The 24,830-nt window shown below is 44.6% G+C and overlaps 1 protein-coding gene across 2 annotated transcripts in view; it reads right to left on the reverse strand.

The window, feature by feature from the left end:
- Window positions 1-18,832: 18,832 nt before the first annotated feature.
- AKAP12 (A-kinase anchoring protein 12) overlaps window positions 18,833-24,830 on the reverse strand; it is a 31,339-nt gene continuing 25,341 nt past the window's right edge. For both annotated transcript variants that reach the window (XM_054399269.1, XM_054399270.1), the window contains 2 exons: window positions 21,993-23,939; window positions 18,833-21,384 (listed from right to left, as the gene is read on the reverse strand). In XM_054399269.1, coding sequence (XP_054255244.1) covers window positions 21,376-21,384; window positions 21,993-23,939 — 1,956 coding nt within the window. In that variant the 3' untranslated portion in view covers window positions 18,833-21,375. The remainder of the gene's footprint in view (window positions 21,385-21,992; window positions 23,940-24,830) is intronic.

Here is a 24,830-nt window from a genome sequence, read left to right on the forward strand (position 1 = left end):
TCAAACTACAACATAATTGATTTTAATACATGGGAAAAAGTAATCCAGCTAACTATGTTGATAGTATTAGTTAATCCAAATTTAATAGATTTTAAACAAAATTTAGATTGCTTAAAAGCGTACTTAGATACAATGCTGAGTGTATCGGTTTGGTAAGCAAAGTATATATATATGTAAGTCTCCCTGGTAACTGGCGTTTTGAGAAGATGTGGCAAATTACAAACACCATGCTTTTTAGAAGTCCACATACAGGTTGATTAAAGTTACAACTTAAAACCCTCAGAACTCTTCTCAATGAATACAAAATCTCTGTTCATTGAGTAAGAAAGAGCTGAGGGTGTTTGGGTTTTTAGCCTTACGTTTTCCTTCAAATATGCCTTTGGGTGTCTGTTTCAGATAGCATTGAGTCAAGCAAAGTAGTGACTTGGTCAAATTTGACTTAAGTACCTGTAATGATAATGTGATGGCAATCTTTACATATATGTATATATATATATATATATAAAAAATATATGTATAAAGATTTATATATATATATATATATATATAAAATGTGTGTATATTTGGTACAGATAAAGAAATGCACACATCTATTTTTAAGTAACTAGCCATCTACTCTCAGATTCAGTCCAGAAAGTCTTAGCTGTTTGACAGAACTAGTTGTTGCACGGGTTATTTTAATCAAATTTAAAACGTCCTGAACTGCATGCATTTTTATTGGCCTGTTGAAGAGGAGCTAATAGGCAAGTGTTGTCACCCAAGCTGCAAAGGAAATGAGAAGTGACATACTGGTGAGCACTTTACCACCAATAGTGCAGCAGATGCCTGTGTTGTTAGCTATAGGTTTGAGTCACTCTGGATAAAAGGATCTCTCAGGCAAGCAATGTCCATGATTTCATTTGGTGTAACAGTGTGAGTAAAGAGGATGAAAATGCACAGAGAAGTTCTAACAACAGGGGATCATGGTTGTTTTAGAGTGAATCTGGAGTACTTGCTGACAAATTCTGCTCTGTGAGAGTCCTGTTATTTTCAAAGCCAAGACAAAGTCTGCAAAAGCTTGAGGGATGAACTCTTTAGTTTTAGTTGCTGCTGATGGTAGCACCACCTCTTTGTGTTAAAAATCAAGTTGTTGATTCTTACTTAATATAGATGCCCAGGTTTTTTGCTGGTAGCCCAAAAACCTAAACTGACAACAGTGAAGCCCACCAAGCAATTACTGGGCCACCAGAAGGTGTAAGCAGACAGAATATATGCCCCATCATAAATTGAGACAGTGTGTGTTTTGGGGGGAGGGGCAGGAGAGGGCAAGTCACAAACCACAACTCCTCTCTGTGTATACGTTTAAACTGAGTATCATCTTTTTGTGTATAGTTAAGTTCTCCGATTTGTAAGTTTTTATACATCATTTCATTGAATAAAAACTGAATTAAATGGTATGTGATTTATTGAGTTGAAGGTGCAAGGTTATTTGCTTTCAGTCTTTCTGAAAGAGCTCTTAATGAATTATTTTTAAAGCCAAACAATGTATTCTATATCACACTAAAACCTCTGTCATACAGGTGAACAAATAGCTTAGTAAAGCATAAAGTGGATTCAGCGTTAAAAGTCACTACATAATAATTTTATTCCAATTTATTATAAGGGGATGATTATTGTAAAGTTTTGTTGTAAGTGGTGTTGGTTTACTCTCTGTCTTAGAGATTTTTAATTGATTTATTTTACTTCAAAGTATAAGATTTTTTTGAGGTAAAAAATTTACATCTTACAGAATTGTCTTGCCCATTTTAAAACTTCTTTAGGATCTTAATCTACCAATACAGTTTCTTTAACTGTGATTTTTATTTCATCTCCCTTAGCCGACATGCTCTCGGAGTAGGAAAGCAAGAAGGGCTTCTACAGGTAGGTCAACTGGAAAAGGAAAGGTAACAGAGATTCCCTTGATGAGCAAGAATGGTGAGCTAGTAACAACAGATGAGGAGATGCTGAGGTTCTCAACAATGTTTCTGCCTTGGTCTTCATTGGCAACCTCTTTCTTCACACCTCCCAGGTTGACATACTATAAGAAGGGGAGCAGGGGGACAAAGTCCCTCCCACTGTAAGTGAAGACAATGTTTGTGACCACCTGAGGAACCTGAGCATACACAAATCAATGGCACCTGATAAGCTGCATCCCAGAGTCCTGAAGGAATCGGTTGATGTAGCTTCTAAGCCACTCTGCATGATATTAGAAAAGTCCTGGTAGTCACGTGAATTCCCTGGTGGTTGAAAGAAGGGAAACATTGCAACCATTGTTAAAAAAGGGTAGAATGGAGGGCTCCAGGAACTACTGACCCGCCAGCTCTCACCTCTGTGCCTGGGAAGATCATGGAACAGATCCTCCTAGAAGCTCTGATAAGGCACATGGAGTACAAGGAGGTGATTTGAGACAGCCAGGGTGCCTTCACTAGGGGCAAATCGTGCCTGAACAACCTAGTGGCTTTCTACTATGGGCCTTCTAAGGGAAGGACAATGGCTGTGATCTAGACCTCTGCAAGGCTTTTGACACAGTCTCCCACAACATTCTTCTCTCTAAATTGGAGAGTATGAATTTGATGGGTGGACTGTTCAGTGGATAAGGAATTGCCTGGATGGTTGCATCCAGAGGGTAGTGGTCAATGTCTTGAAGTCCAGATGGAGATTTGTGATGAGTGGCATCCCTCAGGAGTCCATACTGGGACCAGTGCTGTTTAGTATCTTCATCAATGATATACACAGTGGCATCAAGTGCACCCTCAGCAGGGGTGGGTGCCAATGGAGGGCACCAAGCTCTTTTTGGTGGTGCACAGTAATAAGAAACAACAGGTTCAAACTTGTACATGGAAGAAGAAAGGAGAAACTTCTTTACAGTGAGGGTGACAGAGCACTGGAACAGGTTGCCCAGGGTGGTCATGGAGTCTCCTCTGGATGATCTCTTGAGGTCCCTTCCAGCCTCTAATATACTGTGATACTGTGATTACTTAAAGAAAATCTGGTGAGACAAAAAGTTCTATGATGCACAGTGGCAGGCATCACATTCCCCTGCAGTGTTCCTTCCCAATCTGGAAGCAGGATTACCTTTTTTAAGTATCATGGTATATCAGAGGTTGGAAGGGGCCTCAAGAGATCATCAGATCCAACCCCCTCACCAAAGCAGGATCACTTAGGGTAATCTACACAGGAATGCATCCAGGTGGGTTTTGAAAGTCTCCAGAGAAGGAGGCTCCACAACCGCCCTGGGGAGCCTGTTCCAGTGCTCTGTCACCCTCACTATAAAGTTTCTCCTCATGTTGAGGTGAAATCTATGTTCAAGCTTGAACCCATTGTTCCTTGTCTTATCACTGTGTACCACTGAAAAGAGCCTGGCCCCCTCCACTTGACACCCAGCCCTCAGATATTTATAGACATTGATCAGATCCCCTCCCAGTCTTCTCTTCTCAAGACTAAATAGCCCCAGGGATTTCAGTTTCTCTTCATAGGGGAGATGCTCAAGGCCCCTAATCATCCTGGCTCTCTGTTGGATTCTCTCCAGCAGGTCTCTGTCTCTCTTGAACTGGGAAGCCCAAAACTGGACACAGTATTCCAGGTGTGGTCTCATCAGCGCAGAGTAGAGAGGTAGAAGAACTTCCCTAGACCTGCTGGACACACCCTTACTGATACATCCCAGGATCCCATTGGCTCTAGCTGTTCAAACAGCAGCAAGAAAAAAATGGCTACTTTCCTTCTCAATTTAGTGTTATACCTTTACATAAATGCATATAATTTTTGTTTGTTCTTATCAAACTTTCTTTTATCTGCATGCATCTTCTATGTGCTACTGTTAATTCTGTTAAGGCACCCAGCTCGAGCTGACTCTGCTGGTGTACCCTGCTATGAAATGATTTCCTTTTTATGAGATCAAGTGCCTGACACTCAGCTGCAGGAAACCTCGAGTTGGGACTGTGGATTGACTGACAGTGGATGTCTCAACTGGGCAGCGCTTCTTCAACAAATTGGCAACCCAGATGGGAGTCTAGGCCACCACTTTTCAGTGAATTTCAGTCCCTCTCAGCATGGCAGGGGGTTTGAGTCTTTCCCCTGCTGCAGCTTACTTACACAGCCTGATTAGAGCAAGGTACACACAGAAGGACACTCCTAGCCAAGGCACTGCAGAACTGGAAAGGAATTCGTGGTACAGCAGACTTATCCAAAGAGAGGTTTTCTAATGTCTCACCTAATCCTGCTGCTGTGCAACCAGGGGTTTGTGAGGGCAGCGGGTCAGCCCCCTGATTTGTATTGTATGTGTATACTAACCAACCAGGGAATCCTATGGATTTGGCTCTATGGAGAATTTAAATGCCAAGAAGGAGGGAGGACACAGAGAAATGTTCTCAACTATGTTCTAAGAGATGCGCTGGATACAGAGCAAATTGGGGAGACATGCAGGTGCTATTGTAAGAATTATTGTGACCTGATGAGAGTGAGATAATAAATACTAAGAATGCTGAATTAGCTTGAGCGGTGGAAGGAGGCAGAAACCTCTGGCCAGTGAATGATCCAAACTGGGATGATAAGAATGCAGACAACAGATCTGCTTGTGAGATGGTGCTCCCTGTGAAAAAAAAAAAAGGGCTTCAATGAAGATGAGTATCCAGAGTACCATTTCATGCAAGATCAGCGAGCAACCAGCCAGCATGTAGTCTTCCCTCTACCATAGTTTTACAAATACCACACTGGCAAGGCATTTTAACTGTGATTAGTTTACGTGCCTCTTTCTGTAATATCCCCATAGAAAAGGGCAGACAACTTTTCTTTGCCTGTATGTTGAAAGGTCAACAATTAACCTGGATTCATCTCCCACAAGGATTTGTGGGGTTTCTGACAAAGTTTTCATGAATATTGGGAGATTATTTGAGAGATCTAAAACTATCAAGGTGAATCAAAATGTGAATGCCTTGTTACTCACTTGAGAGATACTAGTTGTCTATGTAGTGCTTATGATGGCAAGAACAAGCTCAAATTATTAAAGTCAGGTGACCACAGAATCACAAAGTCAGGCAACAAATGAAGGGCCTGTTTTGAAACCAAGACAACCAGGACAAAGGGTCTCTATGGACAAAGCGTTGTGATTACTTCGTAAGTTAACAGTCGTTGCCATAAACTGTAGATACTGTGTTTAGAAGGCTTCGGTAGGAACAGTAACAAGAATACAAGAGTGATCACAGACATTCTGATAAATGATAGAATCAAATGCAACCTTTAGTTGCCTCAAACTGGTTATAATGTCATGAAAACCCACACCTCCTAGCTAGAGAAGCCCCCTGCCCCTATAAGCCAGTTACCCTTGGAGGATGCACAGTGATTTTAGAAGAAGTTCTAACTTTAAGATGAAGTAAGAATTATGTTAACCAATATTTATCCAGTAGGTGTTGACTTTGGGCATTTTAGTGTATCAATATCTGCCACAAATTTCGATCAGCATTCTAGCTTTGTGGAATTATCACCTAGCACCCTTTTCTGCACAGAACTGGAATAAAACAAGTATCTTAGCTGTGTCTGTCAATTGGTCTTTGAACACTAGGTAACAAACCCAGATTTGGGACAGTACTTAGCAATAGCAAAGGTCCCCATACAGCTGTTTCTAAGTTTCGGATGTGTTATCAGGAAGTAAAATATTTAGGATTTGTATTAAAAGAAAGACAAAGATTAGTAGACTCCGAACAGGTCCAGACTCTTGTAGAAATATTGCTAGGGCTAGGGCAGTTAAGTAAGCTGTGGACAGAAACTGTTAAGGCCAAAGAAGTGGAGCCTATATGGTGGGATCCAGAAAGAGAGTAAGTTTTCCAAGCTATGTAGCTTCTTCTCCAGTACTGGGGTTGCAGGATTACTCAAAAGAGAACTATTTGTGTGGGAGAGCAAATGAGCAACCAACAGAGCCTTACTCTCGAAAGATAGATCTGCACTATCTTGTGGCTTTATTACCCTACTCAGCTGAACCCTGCAACAGCAAGGAATAATTCCTATGTAAAGTGACAGCTTGGAGAATGCTGTTGAATCCTTTTCTAAATCTCTGTATTAACTGATTCTTGATGGATTAAGCATTGGTGTATAATCATACAACCTGATTTTATGACTAATCTGAATAGTGTTAATGAATTTTCAACTTCTGCTACCATAAAGTAATACAGGAACCACAATGCCACATGCATCCAAAGTCTCTTAGTCATAAACTATTGAGCAAGTATGGGACCAAGACTGGATCTAGCTGCACTGACTCCTCTCTGAGGTCAATCTTGAACCTTGTGACTCAATGGGAAGGCCTTCCTTGCCCCTTTCACTTCCAGTCTCTCTGCAAAATCCTTCCAGACCAACTCTAAACTTATTTTCCTTTCTGTATTTCTCCCACGCAGTATGGAATGGAGGGAACGTCCCCATCACACTTCATGAAGCCACACTCTTTCAAATTCGTGCTAAACTCTCCTTTCCTACTCTCTTGAACAGTGATTCTCTAAAGGGCTTAACCCACTCATCTGTGACAGTACAACGACTGAAAAAAACCCCAAACCTGGAGACCCTTGTTCCCTGAATCTCACAGGTCGGAGCTTCCCTGCCCTTCTCTGTATTTTTCAACAAGCTGCAGCATGACCCACGTTTAGCAAAAATGTACCACAGGTATGACTTGAAGGCTGTACGTGTCGCTGTGCACCACCTTCCTCCTTGCAGAGGAGGTTTGTGTCACGAACACCTTTTCTCCACAACGTCAAGCATCGACAGCTGTGCCAAGCGCAGCGACCCATACGCCGGCGGTCAGCTCGGCGGGGCGACGCCCGGGGGTGCAAGCACAGCCCACAGTCACGGCAAGCGAGGATGGCGCGTTCCACGCTGTCCTGTATACGACAGCTGGGGCCAGAGCGCTGAGGAGCGCGGAGGGCAGCTGAACGTAGCTGAAGAGCGCTGACGCTTCTGCGCGGCTCGCCGGCTCCTGAGTCGTTCCCCGCCGTCTCCAGGGTAGCGCGCGAGCGGCAAGGGGACGCGAGCGGTGTTAGCTCCGTCGCGCTTCGAGCGAGCGCAGGGACGGGCGCCCCCGGTGCTAGGAGCCTGAGGAGCTCCCCGGCCTTACGTCCCGCTGGGGGTGATTTTCACGAGAGGCTGGGAGAGGCTGCGCCGAAGGATAGCCAACCGAGCCAGCCAATGGGGTGTTCGATACCGTCCTGACGACATACCCGCAGCAGGCCGGGCGCAGGGCTGGGCCGGTAGCCTGTGAGAGAGGGAACTGCTGCGGCAGCAGTTTGGCTGGAAACGGGGTTTGCTTTCTTTTTCCCACAGGCCGGAGCGGTGCTGAGGTCCGATGGCCTCTGCTCCGGGAGGCTGCGTAGGGCAGGGTTTGTGTCGGAGCAAAGGGCCACAATGTCACCGGTCTTTCCTGAGTCCCACCTGCTGCAAGCGAGACAGGAGCAGAAGTCAGCGGAAGGAGTCGACTGAAACTGGGATCGGCGCTCACCTGCCCGCAGAGCTGTGCCGTGCAGAGGGGAGAGCTGATGTGTGGTGCAACAGCAAATCCAGCGGCGGGACAGTCTGAAAGACAGTTACGCAGTTCCTCGGGAAGCAGCCACCTCAGCTGGGAAACTGAGACTTCTGCTCTGCCATCCGAGGGGTAGCATCAGGCACTCTGCAGCATACTTGCCGGGAGAATGGGAGCACCACCTTCTATGCTCATTAGCTCGAGGGTGAGAAGGCTTTTAGCAGGGAATTTGTATCTGTGTCTTCAAGAGAAGAGCATGCCAGCAGTTTGGAGAGGAAGGTCTAGTGGTGCTTTTCCCCTTCAGAAACTGTGAGAGATAGAGCCTCTTGCTCCTGAAGGAGTTGCTTTCTGCTCCCAAAAGAAGTCATACAGAACCTAAAGTTCTCAAGACCTTGGTTTGTGTCGCAACACAAGTCTTTAGTAGGCCCGTGTAATAAAAACGTGTATTATGCATTTTATAATAAATATCTTAGGCAGTGGTATCCTCAAACACCACTGTAACATTTACAACATAAGTATTCACAGGTTCAATTATTCAGTTGTGGGTTTTACACTCCACATATAAAGACAATTAAACGATTTAAGCACAGATCTAACATTTCCAGTACAGAAATTCAAATTGGAAATACAGGTGCTGTGATCTGTGGTTTCCCACAAACGGGATTGGCCGAGTACTCACAACTTGCTCCTCTGTCTGGTATCTTCCCAGATGCTGTGGCTATAATTTGAGCAGTCCTTGGCTTGGAGAGGGTTAAGGGGTCTCTGTTTTGTGCCCAGTTCACAGTCTGGAGCTTGCCCTTGGTTCAGAGAGGGCTAGGGGCCTGTCTCTTGTGTGCTCCCTCACTAGGCTGCAGCCTCTTCTGAGATTCAGTTCCTTTGGAGCTTTTCCCTTTTCTGCCTTGGTCCAGGTGCAAGGCCTGGGTGAAGTTGTTGGTCTGCTAGAGCAGGTTCTTCAGCTGCTACTCATGTAGCATTTGGCTCTTGTTGCTGTCTGGGTGAGAACAAGGCAAGTTGCCTGACTTCTTGGCTGGTTTAAATACTATCCCAAGACAGAACCCTGATAACTGGACCTCTATGATGGGGCATATCCAAACATGGCCAGGGGTACACACAGTTCACAGCTGTGTCACAAAGTTAATTACACGTGGTACTTGTTTATCTGGACCCCAGGAAGTGTCCAGGTTTGCACATTCACAAGTGTTTACAATGTTAATCACATGTGCTATGCATTTACCTTGACCACCTGGACCCCAGGAACTGTCCAGGTAAGCACATTTGCAGGTGCTTAGCCTATTGTCTGGGCTAGGGCATGTTTGGGGGTTTGACCCTTCAGGACAGCCCGTGAGAAAATCACCTAGTGTTGCAATGCCACTGGAAACGTTTTCCTGCTTCTGATGCTCCTGCAAGGCAGTGTGAGGTGATGGCTTACTCCATGGCCGGCCATGCCCTGCTGCTGGTCTCCTCCAGAGTGCTTAGAGGGGCTGAGGCTTTGCATGGTGAGAGGAAACAAGCACAGCTGTTGCTGCTGCCAAAAGGATTTGTCTGCTCTGGCATGCAACTGCTGGTAGCAGTACTCACTCACAGTGCCACGTGGCAGTGGTGACTGTTATGGGAGACATGAGCACATTTATTTCCTATTGCTGTCAAGGTACGTGATTAAACCTGTCTCTGAGAACTGAGAAATAGGGATATAATACCACTTGCACTTAGCACTGATATCTCTGCCACTGAGCATGAGGAAGGGAGGTTATGTACCCTAGAGCAGTGTGGCAGGTGCAGTTATCCTGCAAACACAAAGGCACCTTTGGACAATAGCAGGCATCTTTGGAACCAGAAGTTCCTTTATTGCTTGGAGGACTCAGCCCTCCAACTGATTAAGAAATTGACCAGCAGTACACACTCAACAGGGTATAAATGGAGTCCTGTTAGAGAGGAAGTTCTTCACACACAACAAGCAGACAGGCAGTTGGATTCTCTCCCCTTAGACTGGGACCTCATCTAAGGAGTCCTCACCCCTCCTTTGGTAAGTGTATATGTATATATTCTGGGTACCATGGGAAGATTTTCTGAGTGAGTGTGTGCACATTTTGGTTCATCTCTATCTGAATAGCTTAACTGGTTGTGCAGCACTATATTCCCAGCTGACATCCAAATGACTTTATTGTATCAGAAGGAGTGCAGAATAATTGTAATAAATCTACAGTTTTCAGGTGGCGGTTGCTGTCTGTTTTGTGGGTGCCTCTGTGACAAGCAGCGCTCCAGGCTTCAAGCTGTCTCCTGGATAGCACTGAATTGCTCTGACTGAGGTGAAACAGGTGGCTTTGCAAGCACTATAGAAGAAAACAGTGAACAGAATGCGTTTTCCTGCCCATCTTGCTCTGTGTTTTCTTCCCAATTCCATCTTCAGTTTTCCCTTTCCCCTGAGAACAGCTGCAGGAGATGACCCTGTTTCTGTCCCTGTCTCCTCATAGGAAATGGGAGGAGGAGGCAAGGGAGTCCTTGCTGAGGGGAGTGGGCTGAGTTATCTGCCGGGATCTTGGGCCAGTTGTGCAGACCTTTGCATGGAGCACACATGTAGCTATACCGATCATTAAAGGCATTGCTTTATTATGACCATGTCAAAAAGGTCAAGTCTTCAAAAGACCAAGTGTTAGCATCCCAGCCTTGCCAGTTGTTCTCCAAAACTTGGCATCTCTCCAAGTGTGCTTAGTGAATCTGACATAACAAGTCTTTATTAGTGGCTACTTACTCTCTCAAGACCACCTTTTTTCCCAAGCAGCTCCCAGTGATGGCAACAGCAAAGGTCTCAGTTAAAGAATACAGTAAATAGTCTAGAGGAGATGATACCCATCATCTTTTCTGATTCAGATTTTACTGAAGTGCAAAGAACTTTGGGAGTGAGGCACTCCTTGCATGGAAAGAAACACTCATGCTTTTTTTGATTTTTCAAAAAGCTTTACTAAGAGGGAAAGTTTATGTGCCTTCATGATGACTCCACTGTCCAGCTTCACACACCTCCTGTAAAGACACAGTCTCTGGTTTCCTATTCAAAATTAGGCTTTCTTTTCATAATTTTTTAATAATAGTCTTGTTGTATGCATTACTGCATTCTTAAACAAAATTATTCTATGATTTGGAGCCCAAAGTGGATCGGTGTTGCATGGATTCAGATAGCCCCTACTGCTCTTATCCTCACCAATATGGGTGCTTCTCTCCCACCTGGACCTGTAGCGATGGGGACCATGTAGGCTAAATGAATCCCAGTGACCCATACACATGTGTGATTTTCTTTCACAGATCTGAGAGCCTTGTTATGTTGTGGGGTGCATTCCCAGACTGGATTTTTCTGCAGGAAGTGGTTACGTTAAATCCTCGAATATGTGCCCTCCAAGATCCTCAAGTCCCTATCAGAACACATAACTCCTTTCTTATTCAAGAGTAAGGGGAACCTGTAGCACCTCACTGGGGGCTGATTTTCCTTCACCTGTCCATCTGACTCCCAAAAAGATGAATTTGTAACTGGGCCCTTGTTTCTGTTCTTCTGGGATCTCTTTCCCGGTTGACTGAGTGTGTTGGAGTAAATGTCCTTAGCACCCTTTAAGGGTTCTGGGAAGTGGCCACCTCCTCAGACATCACTGATGCGCTGCCTCACAGTGACCTCTTGTGGAATTTTAACATTTCTAGCTTTTAAGCTAAGGTGGCATGAGCTACACTTACAGTTGAACTATGGTGTAAGCCTTGTAATAGGCAATAAATGGAGTCCTAGCCAGATGAAGGCAAACCTCATCCTATCTGCCTCCAGTGCTGGGGTCATAAAAAAAAAAAAAAAAAAGTATCTTTCATTTTGATAGTTGCCATCCATCATTAAGAGGACTGGCTGTACTGAGCTGTACTGGGAACAATTTGGCAGCAGTGGTCAGGCCTCCATAATCTGCTGTTAGTTGCTGTTTGGCTTCTTTCAAGGCTATAAAAGACACTTGTAGTGGCATGAGACTTGCCAGTGATTCCCTGTTCTTTCTCCTCTTTTGTCAGTTCAGAAAGAGGATGGATGGCATCAGGAGAGGTGATGTGAAATGCTAACTAGCTTGCTCTGGACTAAGGCAGCACCAGTTTATAACAGGCTCATGGGAGTGCAACAACAGGGGACAAACTATGCAGTAAAGGAGGTGGTCATCTCTGTTTACTCTTTTCCCCATGGATCCACCCATGACTGAAGCTTCAGTAAACCCATAACTAAAAGGAACCGATCATGAGGACCAAAGAGTGAGGTTAGGTGGACTGCTGGTCCATTGGACAGAATTAACTTAGCCATGCCCAGTGGATGGGTAGTGATTTGACCATGGATGCTTACAACTGGAACTAGTGGTATGCTAAGTGAAGGCTGTCCTTGATAAGTGCCCTTATCTGCAGTCTGCATTTGAGCTCATGTGTCAATGGGGAATATCATAAAGCAGTGCTCATTCACTGCCACCATCATCTTGGTACTTGAATCCTCAGCAGGGCAAGTTGAAGTCGCTTGGACTGCCACGGTATCAAGCCATGACCTTCGTTTCCCACATATTCGTGGTCTAGAATCTCCCGATGAAAGTGGATATCCCAGAGCTGACATCCATAAAATCCTCTGCCTTAGTCATTATTTTCTCAAGTCATACTGTGTTACCATCATCCCTGGGCATGGATCCCAGAGGGCTGTTGTGAAGACTTGATGAGGCAAACTCAACCAGTTGTTGTAAAACAGGCAGTGTCAGTGCATATGACTGACTCAGAGATTGCTCTTTATATAAACAGATATTCCAAAATCAGTTATGCTCAGTGGTGACTGCAGCTGCTCCTCTATTTCCCCGTTTTGCTTTCTCCTTTTTGCAGGGAGACAGCTAGCCCTCTTCTATGACATTAACTTCAGGTCAGGTGTGCCTCTGTTTTTTTATCAATTGTGGTATTTACTGCCATATTCCATCTGAACATAAGGAAAAACTTTTTCACTGTGAGAATGACAAAACACTGGAACGGGCTGTCCAGAAAGGTTGTGGAGTCACCTTCTCTGGAGACATTCAAAACCTGCCTGGATGCATTTCTGTGTGACCTACTCGAGGTGATCCTGCTCTGGCAGTGAGGTTGGACTCAATGATTTTTTGAGGTCCCTTCCAACCCCTAATGTTCTGTGATTCTGTGATATCTGCTAACATACACTGGGGCACCTCTTGGAAGGTATGGCCACCTAACCCTGTCAAAGGCTAATGATTCCAGTGCTCCCTCTGCTTCCTTTCCATCATGTTACAGGTGCCCCCTCAGTAAGGCCAGGAAGTAGGACAGCCTCAGCAGCACATGTGTTGGTGGATTCACATTTTGGGATAAGATGGCATATTCCTGCCTTCCAGCTTGGAAGTCTGGCCTATATCTTTCCTGGGGCTTGTTGCAATTAGTTCTGAGAACTTTCAGGCTTCTCAGAAACAACCAAACAGCTACTTTTGCAAGGCTACAGAGGCAGCAGACGTTCCCTCTTTGTGGGCTCAGGACCCAGCATACATGCTGTTCTTCCTGCAGCCCAAAGGTGCTGCTTCAAGCACACATCAGGACTTCACTGGAGCTGTGCCCTAGGGCTGTGCCTGGGCAGGATCTGAGTGAGCAGTGGCTGTGGGTCTGGGCTTCTGCTGTTGCTTTATTGTTTCCTGGCTTGGTTCTGGCTGGCACTGAACAGCCATTAGTCTAGATCTGAACCTGCCTTTTCCCTTCAGAGCCCACTAAACAGCTGGTGATTTCGCACATGCACATTGTGCACACACTTCACTGATGCAAGCTAGCACTTTGTGATGCTTCTTCCTCTTTATCTGCTCTCCAGGCTGGATGGAAGCTTACCTAACAATGAAGAAGACTGCGGCTAGAAGAAGCTGCTGCCTTTGCCACATCCATTTCTGCAGCTTTTGGGTTGTTATGCAACAGGAAGTATGGTTCTACACAGCACTGAGATGCGATCCCTGTCGACTTGTGAGAAGCTAGTTGAGCACCCTTTTGGCTGAAAGGCAGGCGGTGAGTTTGCAGAAGACGGCACTAGATGGTGCACTCACACAGTGCAAGCTCCCAGGCGTCCTGGCTGGCTGGCCGGCAGCGCTTCGGGGGGCTGCACGTTCCGAAGAGCTGTCTGTGAGAGCATTCCTAGACCCGAGAGGCTGCATTGGGAAGCCAAAGGGGGCAGAAAGGAACCTCGGAGCCGTGCCTTGCTTACCCTAGAGAGCAAAGCCATTTGCACGGTGGGCCTCAGAGCATTCAAAATCACCAGGTCCCTAGGCTTGCAGCAGCAGGTACGCGAGAGGGGACCTTTTTGTATCTTCAACAAAGAGGAAAAAAATTCCTTATACTGTCACATCAGCCCTGGCAGAGCTGACCAGGATTAGGGCGGTGCCTTGGTGTCACTCAGCTATTCAGAAGACAGGATATGACACTTTGACAGCCTTGCCCTGTCACTGGGCACCACTGAAAAGAGACTTGCCTTATCCTTTTGACATCTGCCCTTTAGATATTTACTAGCATCGATAGGCTCCCCTCTCAATTTTCTCCGGGCTAAACATGCCCAGGTCTCTCACCTTTCCTTGTAAGAGTCCCCGGGTCAACTCCATAGCACTCCACTGGTTTCTCTCGAATAGTTCCTTGTCTCTCTTGAACTGAAGAGTCCAGAGTTTGACACAAGATTCCAGATGTGGCCTCACTAGGGCCGAATAGAGGGGAAGGAGAACGTCCCTCAACTTTCTCACCACCCTGTTCTTAATACACCCCAAGATACCATTGCCCATTTTGACCTTCAGAAGGGCTCGTTGCTGGCTCATGGTTAACTCGTTACTCAGCAGGACTCCCAAGTCCTTCCGCACAGAGCTGCTCTCCAACTTGTCAGCACCCAACCTGTACTGGTTGTTCTTCCCCAGATGCAGAACTTCACACTTGCCCTTATTGAAATTTATCAGATTTCTCCACACCCAGCTCTCCAGCCTGTCTAGATCACACTGGATGGCAGCACAGCCTTCAGCGGTTTCAGCCACTCTTCCTGGTTTGGTATAATCAGCAAAATTGCTGAGGGTTCACTCTATCCCTTCTTCTAAGCCATTGATGAAGATGTTGAACAAAACTGAACCCAGTACTGACTCCTGGGGAACACTGCTAGCTACAGGCCTCTAAATAGGCAACATCTGCTGCTCTCCTCTCATCTGCCTAGCCAGTCATGCCATCATAGAAGGCTGTGAGATTGGTCCAGCATGATTTCCCCTTGGCGAATCCACTCCCAATAACCTTCTATTCCTCCACACGCTTAGAGATGACATCCAGAATGAGCTGTTCCATTATCTTCCAGAGATGGAGGTGAAGCTGACTGGCCTGTGGTTTTCTGGGTCCTCTTTGCCCTTTGCACATGCACAGATACACAGACTCAGGGTGCACGCAGTACACAAATGCTCCTCCATCCCAGAGTGCTGCCTCCCCAGGAGGATGAGAAATGTCAGTTCTTCAAGCATCAGCACTACTACTCCATCTTTTTAATTTTCTCTGCTTAAAAAACAGAGTATCTTCTCCCTTTAGGGACACTCTGTTCCCATTGTCTGGTTCTGTTTTGAGTTCACAACAGATTCAAAAAAGTGGAGATTGTTTGCTGGAGCATTGAAAGAGGCAAACCTCATTCAGCAGTCTAGTTAAGACCTTCAGAGCTGAGTGACCATTCATATTTCATTCTTGTTCATTTAAAGTTTGAACATAACCTTCTAAACGTTGGTCTATGTCCTGTATCTGGATTGAGAGCCAATTAGTTGTTTTGATGTCTCCCTCTCTTTCACTTCATTGCTAAGTGTTGCTATAAAGATAGGTTAAAGTGAAGATACTTTTTCTTCAAATGTTCCTATCTCTGTATGAACATATTCTTTAAGAAGGACTTCATCATAGAGATGCCACTGGGACCATAAATCCACATAAAGTACAGTTTCCCAGCTACAGAAAAACCAGGAGAAAATCAAGAAACAAAATCATACCTTTCCCATTGCATTTCCCACACATCTGTGTAGAATTTGGCCCACAGGCCCCGGAAACTCTCACTCTTTACATGCCATCCTGCTTTCCCCCAGCTGCTCTGGGCAAGCTATTTTACTTTCTTGTATGGTTACAAACAGTTCACGGATTAATGTTCACTAAAAGGCCTCACATTTTCCTCCACTCGTTTCAATCTTTTTCTTATGTCACGATGCATGTTTGTCTCTGCTCCTGCAGTCCTCCAACTGTGTTTCCCTGCATGTGGTTAGTACCACTCATCTCTACTGCTTACATTGTAAGGTTTGATGCTGCCCAGTGACCCAAGCCCATAACTGGAAAGCAAAACCAAAATGCGACGTCTCTTTCATTGGAAAAATAAATTTGTAAATATCAGGAATATCCAGAGCCTTGAGACACATCAAGAAATTATTACAGACAGAAGTTCTGTTCTTCCCATGAGTAGCTCTTGGCTATGAGTGAAAGAAAACAAAAGAATAATTTCAACATAGTCAATATGCTGCCATAATAAAAATGAGTCTATTTCTACCAGTCAGTATCAATACTAGCTTAAAGGGTGTGTCTGGGTGTTTGTTTTGGCACCATTTTTTAAAATTAAATACACTTTCTTATGAAGAACTGTAAGCAATATGTCCAGCCATTGCCATACCATTCACAGTGATGCAGGCTTCTCCCCTGCATCTGCATGGCATTAACTGGCTCTACTGTAGGGAGCAAAGAGGATGTGTAAGGCTGAATGCAATTGCAGGATCATGGCAGATTAGGCAAAAATCCACTAAGAGCATTTCTCCAGCAGAGAGGCTTATGCCAAAGAGAACAATGCTATTTTCAAGATTGTTTAGTAAGTATTCTAGTTTAGAGGAGTTTGTGTCAGCTCTGGTATAGCAGACAGGTCCTATTTGTCTTTGTTACTCTTAATTGCTCTCAGGCACTGATGGTGAAAACACCTTCTGGGAGCTAAAACACCCTAATGTATTTAGGCTAAGAGGTGTTTCCTTTGAAGAAACACCCACGTTGCCACCAGGAACTATGGGAAGGCTACCATTCCAGTCAGCATCTCAGTTTGGCCAACACTCCTTCCTTGCTCTGCCAGTCTCAAGCACAGCCTTCCCTCAGAGATGCGAGTAACCTTCCAGCTTCTTCTGCTTTAGTAAGCCAGCCTTGAAAACTTTACTCCTTTTGGCTACCTCTTCAAGTACAAAAGCAAGTGAAATTCAAATCCCACAGTCAACCTCTTCCCTTTCTCTTGCCAGAAGGTCTCGGCACAGACAAGAGGTGATCATGGAGCTGGTTGCCAGGGCCAGATGTACAACCTTGCCAAATTCACACCAGCTGCCGATGCTGTAGAAAGCAGAGGCAGCTCAGGATCCTGGATTGCCTTGGAGCTGGGCAATACACTACCCCAGGTAGTGGCTAAGCACCACCTCTCCCTGCCTTATAGTTTGTGAGTCTCAGGGCTACTGCTAGAAAGGTGAAAGAGAGCAATGTTAGTTCAGGTGGTTGTGTGTCAGATTTTCCACTTGTACAGGCATTTCTGTGGGAAATGACAGAAACTGCTGACTGTGTCATGCTGACCCTGGGACAGTTCCAAGGGGACAGTTGCACTGGGGGTAAAGATAGGAATTGCTGTCACACTGCTTCCCAAAGGCTTCTTGGGATGTCTGCCTTCCAGGACAGCAGCTGGCTTGTAAATGCCTCCCAGTTTTTGACAATCCCTCTTGTCTAGCCACTTAGAGAAAAAAGGCATCTTGCTGGTTGTCCTTTCTAGTCTGGTACCTTTGTGGGAGAGACAAAGATGTATCTGTAGGATAGCTTATGGTGACTTTTCAGGGATATCATTCCCAGGAAGCAGCTCCCATGACATACTGGCCTTCTGCTTCCCTCATTTCGTCATGTCTAAGGACTGAGATAGGTGAGGTTTCCAAGCTCAGGGAATGGATGTAACTCTCTGCTGCTAATCCCATGGGCCTTTTGGTCCACACTGCTTCTCATTCCAAACCACATCATTCGTTGCAGGGCCATCAGCCTCCTCCTCAGGCCCACTCCCCTCCTATGTGGTAGTATGAATGACCAAAGACCCAGCACTTGGCATGCAGACACAACCATCTCAGGAATCCTCTATGCTTCTTGGCAAGCTGCCTGCTCATCCCCAGGCACCAGCTGTAGCAAAAGCTGGGCAGATTCCTTTGTGAGCACAGCTGCTTCCCATATGCTCTGGATCTGAATGGGAAAACCAGATCTGCTTCCACAGCTAGAGCTAATAGGCAGGATACTTAAGTTACAATAGAACAACCTTACAGAAGAGAAACCAGCACATCCCTGGGATGCAGGAGGCTTGGTCTCCAGTCCTTACTTTGATGCCTGTTTGGGGACTTCATGTTAACCGGTAACAGGATAATATAAATGCACAAACCTTGCAAAAGGACTAGCAGAGGTTGGGTGCCTTAAGCACCGAGTCTGGTGGGAAATGCTGGTTTGACTTATATCTCCAGATGCTGGAATTGGACAGTGAGCTCACTTACCTACAGCACAAGTCCCATGATGAAAGAGCAAGCATCATGAGGGACAGGCATCCTGCAGTGTTGCAGTGTCCCTCTGTCTGCTGTGACCAGAGCAGGTGAGTATTTGTGCATGCTAGATTTGGGATCTTATCTAAGATAGGAAGATAAGTGTTAGCTTTACAAAATGAGTTCAGGTGTGAATCTGTGCAGGAGAGGCAAATGCTAAACATAGATGGCTGGAAAAATACCATGTCTGAAGTCTGAGCACTGTGAAAATAAAACACAAGCAGCTCAGGATTTGTGGTGCCATGAGTATACTTCAGCTATACTCAGTGGAGAACCCTAAAAGGTACCAATTATTATATGTCTAAGGTATGTGATCTACTACTCTGTGCCAAATTTTTGGTGGATAGTCACGTTGTTACTTTGTTGAGATTTTTAATGCTTCAGTTACATGGGCAAGGCATAGGATTTATTAATTTTTCATTCTATCTCCCTGAATACTGTTAGCTATCTTTACATGAATGGAAGATCTTCCCTTTGCAGTCTTCTGAAGTAATTACTTCAGAAAAAGTATGCGTATTTTATAGAAACTTGCAACCAAATTGCAGTTCTATTCTGAAATGAAGTTTAATTCATGTCAAAATCTGAACGTTGGTCAACAAGAAATGAATTGTCAGGAGCAAATCTAACTCTGACGGTGAAGCAAGCATCAGGAAAGAATTCACACTAAGCAAGCTGAAAAAAAAACCTCCATTTGCACACATTAGAACAAATCTGTAGTTGTATTTTATTTAACCAATGAAAATCTACCTTAAAAATCACAAAGTCCAATTGGGCAACCCAATACACTGGATTAGAGAAAGCTTCAAGTTTTAAGACAAGCCAGAATTCACAGTCTCAAATGGGAGTTTCAGAGGACAAAGCAATACACTGGAACAAAGTACTATCTTCATGTGGAGACATGCTCCCTATACCATTTCTGTGAGTTTGGAAGCAGTATTGTTTTAGGTGTCAACTACAAGAAGCTGTTGTATGTGGTTTATATTTAAATCTACTACATTGCCTACCTAAGCCCTGGATTAATGGAGAAAACAGACAAGATAAAGCACTTGCCTGTCCAATCACTACCAGGAGACAGTTTACATCGTGGTAAAGCTAGCTTTATTTAAATGAGGTTCAAACAAGAATTAACTTTACATATTATTAACAGCTTTGGAGCTACAAATTTAAGAATCAAGATTACTCAGGTCATGCTGTTGTTACTTCATTTTACCTGCTGCAGTTATTGCAATATGGCTTAACGTACATAGGTATACAATTTGTACAAATTCAGCCAAGTTTGCACTTGTGAGGTGTTACTAAGAGCATGATTAACTTGCAAGCCAACTCAACCGAGGTTGTTGGAATTGCCTAAAGCTAAAGGGAAACGTTGCCAGTAACAATGGACAGAGATAGCCTGGATTGTTTGAAACCACATTGTTTGGCTTTGTATAATTTCCTCTGAGGTAAGGAAAAATCTTTTGATGCTTCTGCGTAGGGTAGCACCAGATGATGCAATTGCTCCAAGTCACATTGCTTGCTGTATGTGCAGCCTTCAGTGGCAAGCACCTGCCATAACAAGCATTTTACACCGTAAGTTGATTTTAAAATAAATTGCTATGTAGGTAGGATACTGAGCTGGTGTTCACTTTGATGGGCATGGGTTTCACAAAGTGCGATCCCTAACCTTCATTTTAGAAATCAGGGCTGAAAGTACTGACTTGCATGCTGTGTTCGATTTTAATGTAAACAGCAAAAGAGAGGACCAACTCCTGTTGGGGATAGGCATCCCAGGAATCTTGCTCTTGGGGCCTCCCCCATCTTTAAAGCACCCTGCACATTTTGGTCTACAGCTCTACAGATCTTAAAAGCTTTTTGCAATCCAAGGCAGAATTCATTATTGAGCCCTTATCCTCTTTCTTACTCCTCCCATCAGTGAAGACAGGGAATTGATAGAATGGGTGAGGATTTCAGGAGATGCTGTTGCAGGAAAGAGGTTCTGGCAGGGATTGAGAAAGGACAAAGCTCGTATGGAGGAACAATGTTAGATGGTGTTGTGGGAAAAGGCTTGGAGTTGGATGGGGCAATGACCAGAAATGAGCAGAGGTCAATTCCAACCCAAACTATTCTATGATTCTGTGAGAGGGTTTGAGGGTTGTAGTACCACTGGGGTTGCTATATGAGCAAGACGACAGGGAAATGGTAAGTCTGGAGGGTTCTCAGAAGGCAGGGAGGACTGCAAGTAGAAGGGATTGGTGGATCCAACACAGGCCAGGTCTCTCCTTTTATCTTTAGAAGTATCATAGTTCTACATTAAAATCAGAACTGGGTTTAGGATATGCATATAAATATTCAATGCAAGACAGCCAAGTTTTGGAGAGATTTTACAAGGGGAAGAACCTGGAACAATAAATAGGAAACTAAGTGTTAACAATTTATGCTCTGACAGTATCAATTTCCTCTCTACGAAATTCATTTAAGGGTATGCCTACATAGCACGTTAAGTATCATAGCTCTATATTAAAATCAGAACTGTGTTTAAGACATACATATAAATATTCAACACATTACAATCCAGTCCTGAGACCTGAAGTCTGGAACAACAGAAGAGTTTTCTCAACCTCCTTTGAAGCTATGCTGCAGAAGTAATTTCTGACTAAATCAGACCTTCACAAACACAACAGAAGGATGGATAGAGATACCTGAAGGAGACTGAAAGGCAGCAATCCTGAGCATCTTGCTCAAGAATTCGTGCATGAACCAGTTCCTGCTGTTTGGTAAAGGCGCATCTGCTACTGGGTCAGAAGTCTCTTGTGTTCTCATCAGTCAGCCCTTCTACCTCATACACAAGTCGAGCAGCACCTACAGACACTTGTAGGTCAAATCAAGGCAGCTACAGAAGTTGATGGGAGTAAGGGAGAGTGCAGAAAGAAGGGAGATTCAGGGATGAGTGAAGGAATTCCAGGAGATGGCATAGACAAGACACGCATTAAGTGAGGGGACAGTAGTAACGGTGGCAAAAATTTTCATGGTCTGCCCATTCACTCAGTTGTACATTCCAGTCTAAATGGCCTGTTTTGGGCAGAGGCAGATGACCTTTGAATGGAACACTCATACAGATATTAACCAACACTAAAGGCATTGTTTATTTAATAGAAATGACAAAAAAGGTGGTCTTCAAAAGAACAGGCGTTAACATCCAAGAATAAAGGGTAGTGAATAAAGCTCCTGGCTCTGTCACAGGATTGTCAGTTATCTCTAGGACTGGCATCTCTCCAAATGCCACATGGGTGCTTAGTACATCTGAAAGAAAGACAACAGTAGAAAACTTATCAATGACAATTCCTGCTCTCAAGAACATCTTATTTTCCCAAGAAGTTCTCAAAGATAAAGATCTCATGACTTAAAGTGAGTGCAGTAAATATCCTACAAAGACTGCACCTGTAATTTCTGATTCAGAATTCACTGAAGCGCAAAGAGCTTTGGCAGCAACATGCATAACCTTTAGGATTTTAAAAAGAGCTCTGTTAAGAGAGGAAGCATCTTTGAGGATTAAGTCCCATACATTAAACGTGTGCCATATTGAGTGCATATCTAGTAACACTGGAAGTCATAATTTCTACTTCCTAGAAATACCATCCTAAACTACAGGCCAAGTCAAAGGTCTTTAAAGGAGGGTAGCTGTGTAGGAAGAAACAAGGTGGTGAGTGGCCAGAGAAAGAAGCAGGAAAATGAGACAAAGGGAAAAAAAAAAAAGTCAGTGGTCTCTCTGTTAAATTGAGGAGCAGTAGCCTCTCACCAGGATGAAATAAACAAACAAACAAACGAATAGAACCCACAATACAACAGTTTTAGAGACCCCCCCAAAACTATTTTTTGAAAAAGAAACTGCTGGCTCAAATGCTACTTACATTCAAGGCCTCAGAAGCCACCAGGCTCTGACTTTGTGGACTATCACAAGGTGCTCCTTGGCAAGTATCATCCTCCCATGCCTGTGTTTTTCCATCTTCCACTGGCAGATGATGTTGTTTGTCCTCACTCTCTCTCTGTATTTGCTGACCTGCATATTGGCCTGGAATTTCCATACTCTGCCCAACTTCTTTGTCCCTTAATTCTGGTGAGTATATGTCTCGGGGGTCTTCGGTTGAATTCTCTGCAGTAGTCAGTTCTAGTGTTAATTTCTGAAGTCTCACGTTTTCCCTTGAAACGTCTTCAGGATTATTCACAATTGCTAAAGAACTCTGACTCGGTCCATCTTTCAGCATCTCAGAAGTTAACACCATCTCTCTTATTTTTTCTACAGTTCCATGAATTTCTGTAGACTCTGCTAAGGTAGCAGTTTTCACTACTCCTGATTGCTGGAGCTCCTGTTCTTTACTCTGTATCTCTTCCTCTTTTACTGGAAGTGGATGATCTTCCTGAGTATTTCCCAGGAGTCCAGTTTTATTTATATCTGATGGGATTTTGTCTATGACCTTAATGTGCTGCTCTGACTCAAAGGCAGCTGACTCTTCTGTTTCTGTAAATTTGTGAACAGCTGTCTGGATGGCGTTCAGTACAATTTTTGTACTCTGGGACTCTATAGTAAAGGACTGAACAACATCCTTCTCAAATTCTGCATGGGTGACAGAGAGGCTGTCACTCAGAAGAATACCATTTTGTTTGGGTTGCTCTGTACTCTGGGGCTTCTCTTGCTCCTCTGATATTCCATTCATGGAAGCAGGAGTTACTTGAGGCTCAGATGCTATGGTACTAAGAAGCTCTGCAGTGCCATAGTCTAAAGAGTCAACAATAGTAATGGAGTCCTCTTCAGAAGCCATTTGTTCTGCTGTGGTTGCCCAGGGCCATATGGTTTTGGCTGTTGTGTCTATGGGTGTTACCTTTCCTGCCATGACATGTTCTTCACCTGCTGCAGCTACTGCAGGCACTTTCAGAGCGTCCAAGCTTTCTTGTTGAAGAAAGGTTGAGTCAGAGACTCCCTCTTGCACAGCTGAAACCTCTTGCTGGACAGCAGCTGAAAATTCATCACTTCTCACAGCTTCCCATTTTCCAGACTCAAACGCTTCTTTGGCTCTTTCCATCAATTGTTCATTTTTGTTATCTTCTTTCTCTAAGTCTTGATGGTTTGAGGTTTCTGCAATTTCTTGTTCTTGTTCCACAGTCTCTTCTTCAGCTAAGCTGCTTGGTGTTTCACATTTCTTAGCACTTATGTCAGTGAAGACAGTGCTTCCATTTTCAGTAACATCTGGACATCCTGATGCTATATTAGATATGTTGTCTGCTTCCATCTGTGTGGGAGCCTTAGTGGCAGTGGTGTCACTCTCTAAGTGTGTTTCAGTGTTGAGACTAGCATCTTCCATTTTACTACCTTCAGTTTCATCACTCTGGGAGAGGGGTTCCGTTGTTTTTTCTCTGCATTGCGGCTCTAGAAGGGGCACAGAATCTTTTGTTGTAGTGTGCGTGCCAGCCCCATCCCTCGCACTCTGCTCAGCATTTGCAGCTGCTTCTGAGCCAATGGTTTCTGAAGGAAGAGCAGATGTTTTGACCTCATTCTGCAGTGGAACCTCAGTAACAGTGACTTCTGTGGTTTTCACTCCAAGGACTACGATGCTGTCATCAGCTTCCTCTTCCTCCCTCTGGTCAGGTTCCCTGCTAGGAGCTCCTTTAGAACAAGTTTGTGCTTCAGAGTATAAGTCAGGAATTTCATCTTGTCTCTCAGGTTTGACAGAGACCATGGTGACAACTGCTTCTGTGCACTCTGGTCCCACAGTGAGAGTTTTGTCCTCTCCTTCCAGCTGCGCAGGCTCTTCAGCTGCAAGACCGAAGGAAGGGGTTTCACCCTCTGTCTTGTCCTGTACCTGTGGATAATTGAAACAAACCTGTGAAAAACACACTGACTTCATCCTCCTGACAGCCACCCTTCAGAGATTTGTAGACATTGATAAGGTCCCCTCTCAGCCTTCTCTTCTCCAGATTAAGCAGCCCCAGGTCTTTCAGTCTTTCCTTGTAAGAGAGATGCTCTAGTCCCTTAATTATCCTCATAGCCCTCTGTTGAACTCTTTCCAGTAGTTACCTGTCGCTCTTGAACTGAGGAGCCCAGAACTGTACAGAATATTCCAGATGTGATCTAACTAGGGCTGAGTAGAGGGGCAGGAGAACCTCCCTCAACCTGCTGAACACACATTTCTTAATGCACCCAAGTATACTATTGGCCTTCTTGGCCACCAGGGCACATTACTGTCCCATAAATAACTTTTTATCAACCAGGGTCCTTTTCTGTGGAGCTACTCTACACCAGGTCAACCCCTAACCTGTACTGGTGCATGATGGTTATTCCTCCCCAGGTGCAGGACTCTACACTTATCCTTGTCGAACTTAGTTAGGTTCATTTTTTCCCAGCTGTCCAGTCTGTCTAAGTCTTGTTGAATGGCAGCAGACTAGACCCAGCAGTGACCCCCAGGGAACAACACTGTACAGGTCTCCAGCTGCACTCTGCACCATTGACTCTGGTCCTCCAGACTCTTACGGACCACAACATATGTATCTCAGGTGTTCCTACAATATCTTCTGTTACGCTATGCTGTGCAGGAGCCCTGATGGCCATTGTTTCAGCACCTTTGGATCCATGCACACCATCTCTCATACCATTTTTGAAGGAATCACACCCACCTCACTCTGCCTACAACCTTCAGTAGCTGCTGCTTCTGGGTATCTGTGTATCTTTGTCACTGGAATGAAAGTTGGTTGCC

This window comes from Indicator indicator, chromosome 2, assembly GCF_027791375.1.
Source record: "Indicator indicator isolate 239-I01 chromosome 2, UM_Iind_1.1, whole genome shotgun sequence".
NCBI classification, from domain to species: domain Eukaryota; kingdom Metazoa; phylum Chordata; class Aves; order Piciformes; family Indicatoridae; genus Indicator; species Indicator indicator.